Below are 14875 nucleotides of genomic sequence, written 5' to 3'. Positions count from 1 at the left end.
CAGCACCTGGGCGTCTGCATTGCCAACAAGTTCCCCGGGTGAGCCAGTGTGCTGCTTAGAGGGCCACCCTGGCAGCTCAAGGGCTGGCAGCTAGAACAGGATCAAGGGAGGGGGGAGCTCCCCTGGTCCTGGCTGTTTGCTACATAGTTTCAGTTTGCGTCTCTCACGGTTGCAAAGCTACTTCTGAATCTTTGACCTACAGGAACCATGTGGGACAGAGCATGTTTAGTGCAGTTCTGAACTGCTATGTTTTGGTGCTGATTTGTTATGCAGCAACGGATAGCTCATACAGGAAGGTACAGTGTTGCTCCCATATTCAAGGCGAAGGACTCTGAGGCTCAGTGGGTGACTCAACGAAGGTCGCACAGCCTCTAAGTGGCACAGCTGGACCTGGAACTCAAGCCATGGGATGAATGTGGAGTCTGACTCTGACCCCTGCATCCTTCTGAGGGCCCCCTCCCATGCGCACAGTGGACCCACCTTGTTCACAGTGCTCCCCACTAAAGCCGGGCTGGCACAGGCAGTAGGGCTCCCCTCGATCTGAGATGTGGCACTGTCCCTGGTGACATTTGAAGGTTGAGCAGGCGCTGCTGGAGTCATTCTTCTGGTCACACAAGGCCCCTCCATAGCCTTCAGTGCACCTGCACACGTAGGAGCTTCCAGATGCCACACACTTCCCCTGGATGCAGCTGGGGGCAGAGGCGAGGGTGAGAGGGGGACCAGGCAGGCAGAGCAGCTGCAGGCTGCCTCTGTCCACCCCAGCCACTCCCAGACTCGGACCAGGGGACTTGGAGCTGTGGGCTCCTAGGCCTGCTCCATCATGTGGTCTGCCCTCTGCCAGCCCAGTGGCCCAGTATCAATCAGCTGGAGGCTCGTGAGTATCACCCAAAGACCACTGTCAGCTGTGAGTGCAACAAGGCTGGCTTACTTACTGTTTTATACCCAGACATCAGAGCCCATCAATCTTAGTGGCAAGTCATTGCTCAGAGAAACCTAAGCAGTCTCCAACCAGTTTACCTGTTCTGCCATCTTAGTTATTAACATGACTACTATTACCACCACTACCACCTGCTCTATGTCAGGCATTGGAGTACATACTTTATGCCCAACATCAGTCTTATTTTCTACCATCACCTCTCCTCTGCAGACCTGCACAGTAGACAGTCTTATCTACATCTCACAAAGGACAAAGTGATGCCACAGCCTGGATTCTTAATCATGCTGCAGCATTCTCCCTACTGGGATGACACTCAGAGCTAGGGTTCATTGTGGACATATTCACTGTAGAGTCAAACATGCACACACACTTCAGAGCGACCCAGGAGACTCTGCCCCTTTCCTGCTGTCCTTCACTTCCGATTCACAATATCATGTCCCAGCTTGCTCAGCCATGCCAGTTACCGGGCATGGCTCCAGTGTTGTTTTCAGTTGAATCAGATCTCTGAACACTGAGCACACTGGGCGTCTTATGTTCAGTACAAGGTCTGACACATTGTAGGCCCTCAGTATTTGAATGCATAATGAACGCCAGAGCTATGCCATGATTCATCTGTATGTGGCTATACACCCCTGGTGCCTGCATGGGGGGGCACTGCTGAGTGGGGAGCCGAGTTGGGGTTAAAATGCACCCACCTGCCATGGCACATGTGCGCTGGTGCCCCATTCCACTTGTCTTGGAGGCATGTGGGGGCTACTGCAACTCTAGGCAGGCTCTGACAGTCATTTGACAAGTACTTTTCAGCCAGGCCCTTGCACACTGATGTCCCTTCTGAGCAAGACCTACTGTTTGTGTAAGTTCCTGACCTTCTAAGCAGCCTCCCCACAGGTCCTGCCTACAGTCTGACTGCAGTCATTCCAGCTTCCATCTGTGCTCACGTCATGCTGGGGCGGGGATGACGGGGGGTGGGGAGGGCGCAGAATACAGACCTGTGGCCGAGGCAGGGGTCGCGGGCCTCCTGGTCGCACAGCGGGCCAGTCCAGCCCGGGTGGCACTCACACACCACGCTGTCCTTCTCCACGGCTCGGCACAGGCCGTGCCTGCACACGCTGCAGGATTTGCAGCCCGGCGAGACACCCAGGGCCTGTGGGGGGAGGGCCTTGAAGTCCTGGAGCTCATTGTTGATGCGCACCTCGTGGATGCAGCCGTGGAAGCCGCCCAGTGGCCGGTCCGTGCCCTGGCGCAAGGCTGAGAGGCCGGTGGAGGTGGGGATGCCTGCGGGAGGGGCACCAGACCGCAGCCTGAAGACCCGCCCCTGACCCCCCCGCTTGCCCACATCCCAGCCCTCGGAGGTGGACTCCTGGGGAGAAGTCTTGGGAATCTCAGTGTTCAACAGCTTGCTCTGCTCCTTTTTGGTTTTTTTTTTTTCTACATAATCCTTTGAGAACTACCAGCGCAAGGCTGTGCTTCACGCCCAGGCTCTGCCAGGCTGGTCGCTCCTTCTCTCTTTGGCCTTTGAATGCCCTTAATCTTAAACATGCTCCTCCATACAAATCAGCTGAGCCTCAAAGCATCAGAGGAGGTGGCAGAGCCGAGGCAAGCCTGCATATTGGAAGGCCTGCACCCTGTTTGCATCTCCTCCCTCCCCATTTCATCTTCACCTTCTCCCAGCCCCCTGAACAACTTGTAGTTTCTCGGAAGGAGCCCTGCCTTCTCTCCTTTTCTCTTCTCTTCCCCATGACCTGGCTAACTGTTCACCCTTTAGGAAGCATCTTGGCCATCACTTCCTCCAGGAAGCCTCCCTTGATTGGCTTTGGCAGTGGGTGTTGAGAGCTGTGAGCCCCACCAGTGGGCCTGGGTGTGGGTATGAGAGTACAAGGAACAGGTGGAAGGAGATGGGGTTTACCTCCAAGGTAGAGGGGACTGTTGATGCTCACTGCTGGCTGCTTCTGGAGCTTTCCCAGGCTTTTGGGGGCTCCTTTGTCCACCACCAGGTTCAGGGTCTGGTTTAGCATCACTAGCTCCACGCTGTGAAACTGCCCATCATTCACAGTCTCCACGCTGGGCAGGAGAGAAGGAAGGGGGAGAGACAGAAGGTTTGCTGAATGCCTTCCACAGCCTGTACCATGAATGAACTTGACTGGGATTCCTTGCGTTTTATCTGGGAGTAATTCCAAACAACATAAATCACAAAAATAAAAAGAGTACATAGAATTCTTATTACCTGTTACACCTATAGCTTCTCCAGTTATTCATTTCATCTGTCTTATCTATCTACATAGATATACCTCAAAGATAATGCAGATTCCATTCCAGATCACCTCAGTAAAGTGAGTCACTTTTCTAGTTTCCCAGTGCATATAAAAGTTATGTTTATTAAATACTCTATTAAGTGTCAATAGCATTTTGTCGAAAAAGCAATGTACATACCCTAAAAATACTTTAATGCCAAAAAAATGCTGTCACTCGAACCTTCAGGGAGTCAATTTTTGCAGTAATAACATCAAACATCACTGATCACCATAACAAATACAAAAATGAAAAAGTTTGAATATTGTTAGAATCACCAAAATACGACACACAGGCATGAAGTGAGCAACTGCTGGAAAAATGGCACCAATAGACTCACTCAACACAGGGCTGCCACAAACTTTCAATTTGTAAACAACATAATATTTGTGAAGCATGATAGAGCAAAGGCAACAAAATGAGGCATGCCTTCAAGGGTATTCGATCAGTTACCAAAAACTTCCCGACGAACAGAAGTCTAGGACTAGGTGGCTTCATAAGTGAATTCTACCAAACAAACTATGTTTACTTTTTTCCTACCAAACATTTAAAGAAGACTTAATAACAATCCTTCTCAAACTCTTCCAAAAACAGAATAGGAACAAACTTCCAAGCTCTTTTTACAAGGTCCTCATCACCCTGATACTGAAAAACAGGAATACCATAAAAAATGAAAATTACAGGCCAATATCCCTGATGAAAACAGATGCAAACATTCTTAATAAAATATTAGCAAACCTAATTCAACAGTACATTAAAAGGATCAGACACCATGATCAAGTGGATTAATCAGTGTGATATACCACATTAACAAAGGATCAAAATCATATAATCATCTCAATAAATGGAGAAAAAGAATTTGACAAAATTCAACCATCTATTTATGATAAAAACCCTCAACAAAGTGGGTGTAGAGGGAACATTCCTCAATATAACAAAGGCCACATATGGCAAACCCATGACTAACATACTTAGTAGTGAAAAGTGGAAAGCTTTTCCTTTAAAATTGGAAACAAAACAAGGATGTCCACTCTCGCCACTTAGAGTCAACATAGTATTGGAAGTCCCAGCCTGAGCAACTAAGAAAGAAATAAAAAAGGTATGAAAAAATGTGAAAGTGAAAGTCACGTAGTCTGTCCAACTCTTGGCGATCCCATGGACTGTAGCCTGCTCAGCTGCTCTGTCCATGGGATTCTCCAGGCAAGAGTCCTGGAGTGCATTGCCATTTCCTTCTCCAGGGGATCTTCCTGACCCAGGGATCAAACCCAGGTCTCCTGCATTGCAGGAGATTCTTTACCAACTGAGCCACCAGGGAAGCCCCAAAAGGTATACATATCACAAAGTAAGAAGCAGAACTGTCACTACTTGCAGATGACATGATATATACAAAAAAATATAAAGTTTCCACTGAAAAACTGTCAGAACTAACAAATTCAGTGAAGTTGCTAGACATAAAATTATAAACATCAGTCACATTACTCCACTTACATCAATGGACAGATCACCCAGACAGAAAATAGGGAAACACAGGCCTTAAATGAGACATTTAGACTAGACAGACTTAATTCATAGCTATAGAGAGTTCCATCCATAAGCAGAACAACACACATTCTTCTCAAGTGCACATGGAACATTCTCCAGGATAGATCACATGCTGGGTCACAAAGCAAGCTTTGGTAAATTTAAGAAAACTGAAATCATATCAAGCATCTTTTCTGATCACAACACAGTGAGATTAGAAATCAACTGTAAGGAGAAATTGCAAAAAAAACCCCACAAATACATGAAGGCTAAACAATATGCTACTAAACAACCAATGGATCACTGAAGAAATCAAAGAGGAAATAAAAAATGCTTAAAGACAAATGAAAATGAAAGCATGACTATCCAAAACCTCTGAGATACAGCAAAAGCAATTTTGCTTTTATAGGGACATTTATAGCAATACAAGCCTACCTCAGGAAACAAGAAAAATCTCAAACAACATAACCTTATACCTAAAGCAACTAGAGATAGAAGAACAAACAAAATCCAAGCTTAATAGAAGGAAAAAAATCAAAGAGCAGAACAAAAAAAAAAAAGAAAGAGAGAAAGAAAAGAAAATACAAAAGATCAATGAAACTAAAAGCTGGTTTTTGAAAAGATAAACAAAATTGATAAACCTTGAGGAAAACTCATCAAGAAAAAGAGGGATAGGGCCTAAATCGATAAAATCAGAAATGTAAAAGAACTTAAAATCAACACTGCAGAAATACAAAACACCATAAAAGACTACTACAGGCAAATGTATACCAATAAATGGACAACCTAGAAGAAATGGACAAAGGCTTAGAAATGACAATCTTCCAAGATTGAACAAGGAAGAAATAGAAGATGTGAACATACCAGTTATAAACATTTAAATTGTATCTGTGATTAAAAGACTCCCAATAGGGACTTGCCTGGTGGTCCAGCAGTTAAAAATCTGCCTCCCAATGCAGGTGACATGGGTTTGATCCCTGATCAGGGAACTAAGATCCCACATTCTGCTAACTAAACCCATGCACCACAACTACTGAAGTCCACATGCCTAGAACCTGTGCTCTGCAACAAGAGAAGCCACTGCAATGAGAAGCTTGCACATTGCAATGAAGAGTAGCCCCCACTCTCTACAACCAGAGAAAACCCATGCAGCCAAAAACAAGTTTTTTTTTTTTTTAAACTCCCAATATACAAAAGTCCAGGACCAGATGGCTTCATAGAAGAATTCCATCAAACATTTAGAGAAGAGCTAACACCTATCCTTCTGAAACTATTCTAAAAACTCGCAGAGGAAGGAGCACTTGCAAACTCATTTTGTGAAGCCACTATCACCCCAATACCAAAACCAGACAAAGATATCACAAAAAATAAAATCGCAGACCAGATCACTGATGAGCATAGACACAAAAAATTTTCAACAAATAGTAGCAAACGGAATCCAGTAATACCTTAAAAGGATCATATACTATGATCAAGTGGGATTTATTCCAGGGATGCAAGGATTAGCAACCTAGATGTCCACTGACCGATGAATGGGTAAAGAATATGTGGTACATATATACAATGAACTATTACTCAGCCATACAGAGGAACAAAATTGGGTCATTTGCAGTGATGTGGATGGACCCAGAGTCTGTCATAAAGAGTGAATAAGTCAGAAAGAGAAAAATATCATATATTAATGCATATATATAGAATCTTGCAAAATGGTACAGATGAACCTATATGCAGGGCAGGAATAGAGATGCAGATGTAGAAAACAGACAGGTGGACGTGGGGATTAGAGGAGGGTGGGACGCGCTGGGAGAGCAGTACTGACACGTATACATGTGCCGTGTAAAACAGGGAGCTGGGGGGCAGTTACGGCACAGAACAAGGAGCTCAGCCTGGAGCTCTGTGATGACTCAGTGGGGCGGGCGGGGGCGGGCGGGAGAGAGGCTCACGAGGGAGGGGGTGGTTCACTTCATTGCACAGCAGAAACTAACACAGCACTGTAAATCAATTACACTCCAGAAAAAGGATCTGAACAGGTATTTCTTCATAGAAGATATACAGATGGCCAACTGGCACGTGAAAAGATGCCCAACATTACTGATTATTAGAGAAGTGCAAATCAAAACTACAGTGAGGTATCATGTCACACTGGTCAGAATGGCCATCATCAAAAAGTCTACAAATAATAAGTGCTGGTGTGGAGAAAAGGGAACCCTCATACACTGCCAGTGGGAATGTAAATTGATATAGCTATTATGGAGAACAGTATGGTGGTTCCATAAAAAACTAGAAGTAGGGTTACCATGTGATATTGCAATCCCACTCCTGGGCACATATCCAGAGAAAATCATACTTCAAAAAGATATTTGCACCCCAGTGTTCACCACAGCACTATTCACAACAGCCAAGACATGAAACAACCTAAATGTCCATCAATAGATGAGCAGAGAAGAGGATGGGGTACATATACACTACAATGCAATACTACTCAGCCATAAGAAAATGAAGTAATGCCATTTGCAGCAACATTTATGGACCTAGAGATTATCACACGAAGTGAAGTAAATCAGAGAAAGCCAAATATCATATGATATCATTCATATGTAGGAGCTACAAAGTAATACAAATGAACTTATTTACAAAACAGAAATAGAGTCACAGACATGGAAAGCAAACTTACGGTTACCAAAGGCGAAAGGTGGAGGGAGGGATAAATTAGGAGTTTGAGATGAACATAAACACATTACTATATATAAATAGATTAAATAACAAGGACCTACTGGATAGCATAGGGAGTTATACGCAGTCTTTTGTAATAACCTACATGGGACAAGAATCTGAAAAAGAATATATATGTAAATACTTTGCTGTACACCAGAAACAACACTGTAAACTATATTCAACCATACTTCAATAAAAAAGCAAAAAAAAATCAGTTTCATTTCTATACACTAACAATTTCTATCAGAGAAATTAAGAAGGGGAGGAATAAGGATTGGGATTGACATATAAACACTACTATACATGAAATAGATAACTAATAAGGATCCACTGTACAGCGTGGGGAATTCTACACAGTACTCAGTAATGACCTATATGGGAACAGAATCCAAGAAAGAGTGGGCGTGTCTATAACTGACTCACGCTGTTGTACAGCAGAAACTAACATAACATTGTAAGTCAACTATATGCCAATAAAAATTAATCTAAAAAAGAAAGAGAAAAAAGAAAACAATCCCATTTACACTGCATCAAAAAGAACAAAATACCTAGGAAAAAAATAGTTAAGGAGGTAAAACACCTGTGCACTCAGAACTGTAAGACACTGATGAAAGAAAGTGAAGAAGACAAAAATAAACAGAAAGATGTGCAGTGCTCAGGGACTAGAAGGATTAATACTGTTAACATGTCCATAGTACCCAAAGTAATCTACAGATACAATGCAATCTCTACCAACATTCCAATGGCATTTTTCACAGAAACAATAGTCATCAAATTTATGTGATACCATAAAGGACTGTGAATAGCCAAAGCAATCTTGAGAAAGAAAAAGCTGGAGCCATCACTCTTCCTGATTTGAAACTGTATTACAAAACCAGAGTAATCAAAATAGTAAGATATTGGCATAAAAACAGATCAATACTGGCATAAAAACACATCAATAAATGACACTGAGAGGGTGACAGGCAGGAAGGCCAGGGGTCTCCAAACGGAGGAAGTAGGCTGCAAGTGTCAGACACCTTGTTCTCTCTTAAACAAACTAGTGATTTTTTTTCCCTTCTCTATACAAATTTAAAAAGAGGTTTCTCTTAAAATACTGTGTTGCCATAATGACACCTGGTTCCACCTGAACTTAACTTTTCTCAAATCTTGAGTTAACCAAGGCATTTTTCTTATGGAAATATTTGTCTGAAGCCACCTCATGCAAAGAGTTGACTCATTGGAAAAGACCCTGATGCTGGGAGGGATTGGGGGCAGGAGGAGAAGGGGACGACAGAGGATGAGATGGCTGGATGGCATCACCGACTCGATGGACATGAGTTTGAGTAAACTCCGAGAGTTGGCAATGGACAGGGAGGCCTGGTGTGCTGCGATTCATGGGGTCGCAAAGAGTCAGACAGAACTGAGCGACTGAACTGGACTGAACTGAACTGATGTTAATGTACTGCGCATTTACCCCAGACTCTGTCTTGAAGTCGGTTCCACCTAATGAATCAGAACCACTTGACAAACCAGGATGTTATACTCAGTACACTGTTCCCCTAATCTATGTAAATGAAATTATTTGTATGGTAATCTGCCTTTCTACAAGATTCAAGTCAATCATTTTATGGCCCAGGATGACTCTTCTGGTGCCAAGATTATCCCAAAATACATCTTATGGATGAGGGGCCTGGTGCCATTCTCTGAGTTTTAAGACATTCCTTTCTTTCATTAACGGATTGCTAGTAGCTACATGAAGTGAAGTCGCTCAGTCGTGCCTGACTCTTTGCGACCCCATGGACTGTAGCCTACCAGGCTCCTCCGTCCATGGGATTTTCCAGGCAGGAGTACTGCAGTGGGCTGCCATTTCCTTCTCCAGAGGGTCTTCCCGACGGAGGGGTTGAGCCCGGGTCTCCCACATTATAAGCAGATGCTTCACTGTCTGAGCCACCAGGAAGTCCTATAGTAGCTATATAACATCGGGCTGAAAACTAGCAGGCGGGTGCTCCTTCTGCACCCTTCTGATGCCTATGTCAGAAGCTTTCTCTATCTCTTTTATACTTTAATAAAACTTTATTACACAAAAGCTCTGAGCGATCCAGCCTCGTCTCTGGCCCCAGATTGAATTCTTCTCCTCCGGAGGCCAAGAATCCCAGTGTCTTTTTGTGGTTCAGCAACAGCCTTTCAGAACTAAATGCAAAGTCCAGAAATAAACTCATGCACATGTGGTCAGTGAATTTCCAAAAGAGGAACCAAGAATATAAAATGGGGAAAGGATAGTCTCTTTGACAAATGGTGCTAAGAAAAGCGGGCAGTCACATACAAAGGTATGAAACCGCACACTATCTTATACCATGCACAAAAATTAGCTCAAAATAGATTAAAGACTTGAACATAAAACCTGAAACATAAGACCCCTAGAAGAGCACAAAGCGGTGACCTCCTTGACATCATCTTGGTGATGATTCTTTGGATTTGACACCAAGAACACAAGAAACAAAAAATAAATGAGACTACATCAAGCTGAAAAGCTTCTGGGCAGCAAAGGAAATCATCAACAAAATGAAAAGGCAACCTACTGAAACGGGAGAAAATATTTGTAAATCATATATCTGATAAGGGGTTAATATCTAAAATATATAAAGAACACATACATCTCAATAGCAAAAGCCCAAACAATCTGATTTTAAAATGGGCAGGAAATTTGAATAAACAGTTTCCCAAAGAATTCATACAGATGTCCAACAGGCACATGAAAAGGTGTTCAGCATCACTAATTGTTCAGGAAATGTAAACAACCACCACAACAATATGTCGTCTCACACATGTTAGAATGGCTAGTATAAAAAAGACAGATAACAAGTGCTTATGTGGAGTAAGCGGAACTCTTGTGCATTATTAGAATATAAATTGGTGCAGCCACTATGGAAAACAATATAAAGGTTCCTTAAATAGTCAAAACTAGCATATGATCCAGTAGGTCCACTTTGAGATATTTATCTGAAAGAAAAAAATTCTTGTGAACTATCTATGCTCTGACATCCACTGCAACATTATTTACAGTAGCCAAGACATGGAAGCAACCTAAAATGTCTATCTATGGATGAATGGATAAATGTGGTGTATATATGCACAGTGTAATATTATTCAGCCATGAGAAAGAAGGTCATGCACTTACTGTATAGCACATGGAACTCTGCCCTATGTTATGTGACAGCCTGGATGGGAGGGGAGTTTGGGGGAAAGTAGATACATATATATGTATGGCTCAGCTCCTTCGCTATTCACCTGAAATTATCACAACATTGTTAATTGTCTATACCCCCAATACTTCCCATGTGGCTCAGCTGGTAAAGAATCTGCCTGCAATGTGGGAGACCTGGCTTCAATCCCTGGGTTGGGAAGATCTCCTGGAAAAGGGAAAGGCTACCCAATCCAGTATTCTGGCTTGGAGAATTCCATGGACTGTATAGTCCATGGGGTCGACAAGAGTCGGACATGACTGAGTGACTTTCACTTTCACTTCCCAATACAAAATAAAAAGTAAAAAAAAGAAAGTCATACAATACGACCTAACTTATATGTGGAATCTAAAACAAAGCAAAATGAAAAAAACTTGAGCTTGCAGATCCAGAGAGGTCTGGTTGTTATCAGGGGTAGGGGATGGGTGGGTGACCTACAGAACTGGGTCAGGAGATATAAACGTCCAATTACAAGCTAAGTAAGTCCTGGGGGTGCTATGTACAGCATGGTGACTATGGTTAATAATATTCTATTTTTGAAAGTTGCTAAGAGAGTAAGTCTTAAAATATCTCATCATAAAGTTAAAAGAATTATAACTAGGTATGGTGATGAATCTTAACTAGTTAAGACTGTAGTGATCATTTTGCAATATATACAAATATCAAATCATTATGTTGTACACTTGAAACAATATAATGTTATATGTTATATATAACATATATGTGATGTTACTATCTCAATTAAAGTAAGGATTCACTCCAAATCAAAACCTCCCATAACCTTGTCTGTGCCAGTAGGTGCTCATCGGTTAATAAGCAACCTTTTTCCTGCACATCCTACCCACGGTTTCCTGGAAATAATGCCTGAAGCTGGTGGTTTTCAAACAGAGGGTCCCTGAAGGTTTGGGATTGGCAGTGCTGCAGGTTCTGATTTTTTGGCACCACCTTGTGAATCACAACGGTTCCATTTCTACTTCTCTTTTTTTTTTAAATCGTGGACTTTGAAGTAAAACACAGATGGGAAAAATGGCTCTGCTGCTACAAAAGAAGAGAAAAAAATTGGAAAAACAAAACCAAACCCCAAACAACCTGTTGTGAATTCTAAAAGAGATAATCCTACTATGGTTCCAAGGCGCAGTAAGTAGTTTCCTGGTAATATATTTAGGAATTTCAGAGAAGAAAGGGGCTCTGACAGCCTTCCTCATTATCCACTAAGCCCAATGAAACAGCTCAGAGTGGGGTTCTCTCCTTTTAATAACAGTTGTTGCAGGGGAGGGGGTGGAAGAGGAGAAAGCTTGTGTTGAGTCGTTAACTATGCAAGTGCTTATTTCATTTAACCCTAACAGTTGTACATGGGATGTACAATTTTTCCCCATTTTATAAGTGAGACCTAAAGCTCAGGGATCGAAAGTGTCCAGGTTGAAATCTTAAAGTGTGGGTGGTGGAAGCAGGACTCAAATCCAAGTTCCCAAGGCACAGGACCATACACCACAGTGGGTGAATGGTCATCCCTCTTCTGTGCTGGAAGCAGGCACCTGGATGCTGAGGCATGACCACTAGGTGGCGACAGAGCCTCACAAAGAGCTCCTGGGACTCCAGCTAGGCAGCAGCCTGAGGCCTGAGCCTGCGCCTTAGCAACACTAGGCTCCCAGACCATCAGAGCAGGACCACACGCTGTCTCTTGGCCCACCTCTCTCCCTAACATGTTGGAGATGGGGTTCTGATAGGAGGCTGGTCTGGCTTCGAGTCCCAACTCTGCCATTTCCTGGCCTCTGGGCCAAGGCTTCATCTGAGCATCAAGGTTCTCACTCCTAAAACAGGAGTGATGACGCTCACCTGGGGCCTGCAGTGAGGACTGGATAAGACAAAGAGTTAGCAGTGGATGGGTTTGTGGTGATTAAGACCAGAGGGAGCATGCACTGGTCACCAAAGAGGGATCTCAGGGGCTGTTTTAAAATGGTCACCCTTTAAACTTTGAATTCCCATGGAAACCCTGAATTGCTAGCTTCTTTTGAGACTCTGCCTCCCCACACAGCTGCATCTATTGGCACTGTACCCTGCAGGGTACCACGGTCTGCAACACTTCCTGCTGGGACCCACTTCCCTCAAGTCTGTCACCTTACTAGGTCCCTTGGACCTTGCATGCAGGTGAGTTTGCTCCTCAGACAAGTCTTAGAACAGAGGAATAGTGCAGACTGCCTCCATTCTGGGGCAGGGAGGACCTGGGTGGGTTTTTGTGGATTGGGTATTGTGTATCTGGGCCTGGAACAGAATCTCACTACTTGCAACTTCAGCTGGGAACCTGCATGGCACCCAGCTGCTCTGGGCCTGTACTTCCCTAACGGGGTCTGCAGGCTGCCCCCTCCCTGATGAGATCAGCTGTGGTTTGCCTTCCTGTGAGGAAGCCGGAGGAGCCATGGCAACCCACTCCTGCATTCTTGCCTGGAGAATCCCCATGGTCAGAGGAGCCTGGTGGGCTGCAGTCCATGGGGTTGCAAAGAGTCGGGACACGGTTGAAGCAACTTAGTGCACCCTGGCTCTGAAGTTCTCAAGCTCACTGCTGTGACGGGGGAGGAGAGCTTTCTGAGGCTGGGATGGCTTCCTGGTTACGTCGGCTGCTGTTCAGCTCCTCCCAGCCTGGTTTCCATGCACATGGGTGGGGTCTCCCCTTCCCCAGAGTCTCATTTCTCAGCCTGTGGAAACACTCATCAGCCATAGCTCATGTCTCAGCTCAGACATCACCTCCTCCTCCAGGGAGCCTTCCCTGGTTCTCTAAGCAGAAGCAACCATCTGTTCCTTATTCACTGTCCCTACAGCAGGCACTGCATCTCCTGAGAGACGTCTTTTATCCTGCTCCTGCAACACTTGCTTATTTATACATCTGCCTTCCTCCCTGGACTGTGTTCCTCTGAACTGCGGCTCCAACCCTTAGCACAGGACCAAGGCAAGGTGCTGTGAGCAGCTTTGGGCAGGAAGGAGCTCCCTGCAGAAGGCACTTGTGTGTTTTCACTGACCTTAATTCAGGCACCCCCACGCTCTGCTCATCTCTACTCAGATCTTTGGATTGCACGATACTTTGCGTAATCTGTTAGTTCTTTCTATAGATCAAAGTAGAACAAAACGAATAAGTAACTAACAGATGACCATATCTCTTCCCCAGCTTCCCCTTCAGTCATCTCACAGACAAACTCTGTGAGCAAGACAGCATCTGAAGGAGACTCACAGGAAGTCGACAGGTCTGCACAGGGGGGAGGCGGTGACCACTCTGACTCCCTGTCTCAGTGATTAACTCAGATTTCTTCTCTTTCCTCTTTAAAAGCTTTCATGGCAGTACAGAATCTTCGGAAGTGGTTTCTGGGGGACACTGAGTCCACCATCTCCCCAGATTGCCAGCATTCTGATTAAAAGCAACAACTTCCCTTTCTATCAACATTTGCCTCTCTCTTGAGTTGGATCAGTCAGACCTGGTTCAGTAACAGTGCCTGAGAGATGTTCCTGAGTGAATGAAAGCAGGCACTATCGGGGCAAAACCAGGCCTACCTAGAGAAAAGTATTTGGAAGCAAAACCACTTATGTTTTGGCCACACCTCATGGCATATGGGATCTTAGATCCCCGACCAGGGATCAAACCTATGTCCCTTGCACGGCAAGCATGGAGTCTTAACCACTGGACTGCTGGGGAAGTTCCAACAAAACCATTTTTAATACGAGATTCTTAGAGACTTGGGCCTTTAGGATTGGGGGTTGAAGGGCACAAAATATGTCACCAGACTTGGCATGAGGATCCTGGCAGGGACATCCTTTCCTTGGTTCCTCCCAGAGGTAAGAAAAGGGGCCTGGGGTCTCCCAAGGGCCGCCTGCTATCTCTCACCTGACTCCCTGACAAGGGAGTAGCCATTCTACAGGTTCTGATTCATTCCTGCCGCCCTGATTAAGACACCAGCAGACTATGCCAACATTTGTATCAACAGCACACCCTTTGACCAAACCAGCAGCTGACCTCAGTGTGGGAAGGGCAGGGGAGGGCCCTAAGCTTTGGACAGAGCCCAGCCGCTCCACGGTCTGGCTGTCACCTTCTGTCCTTGGCCTGTCCATGTACCGGCTCAACTTGCCAAGTGCTTTCTCAACCCTCAGCTCCCAGAAACACCTGAGGGACACAGTGTTCTCATCCACAGTACGTGGGAGAATA

The 14875-nt window shown here is 44.6% G+C and overlaps 1 protein-coding gene across 1 annotated transcript in view; it reads right to left on the bottom strand.

The window, feature by feature from the left end:
• The window catches only part of SLIT3 (slit guidance ligand 3), a 723374-nt gene that overhangs the window by 11623 nt on the left and 696876 nt on the right, over positions 1–14875 (bottom strand). The window contains exons 33-35 of the mRNA XM_070476865.1: positions 2844–2998; positions 1927–2212; positions 481–689 (exon numbers count right to left, since the gene is read on the bottom strand). Coding sequence (XP_070332966.1) covers positions 481–689; positions 1927–2212; positions 2844–2998 — 650 coding nt within the window. The remainder of the gene's footprint in view (positions 1–480; positions 690–1926; positions 2213–2843; positions 2999–14875) is intronic.

This window comes from Odocoileus virginianus, chromosome 14, assembly GCF_023699985.2.
Source record: "Odocoileus virginianus isolate 20LAN1187 ecotype Illinois chromosome 14, Ovbor_1.2, whole genome shotgun sequence".
NCBI lineage: Eukaryota > Metazoa > Chordata > Mammalia > Artiodactyla > Cervidae > Odocoileus > Odocoileus virginianus.
This window is presented reverse-complemented; position numbering and strand designations above follow the sequence as displayed.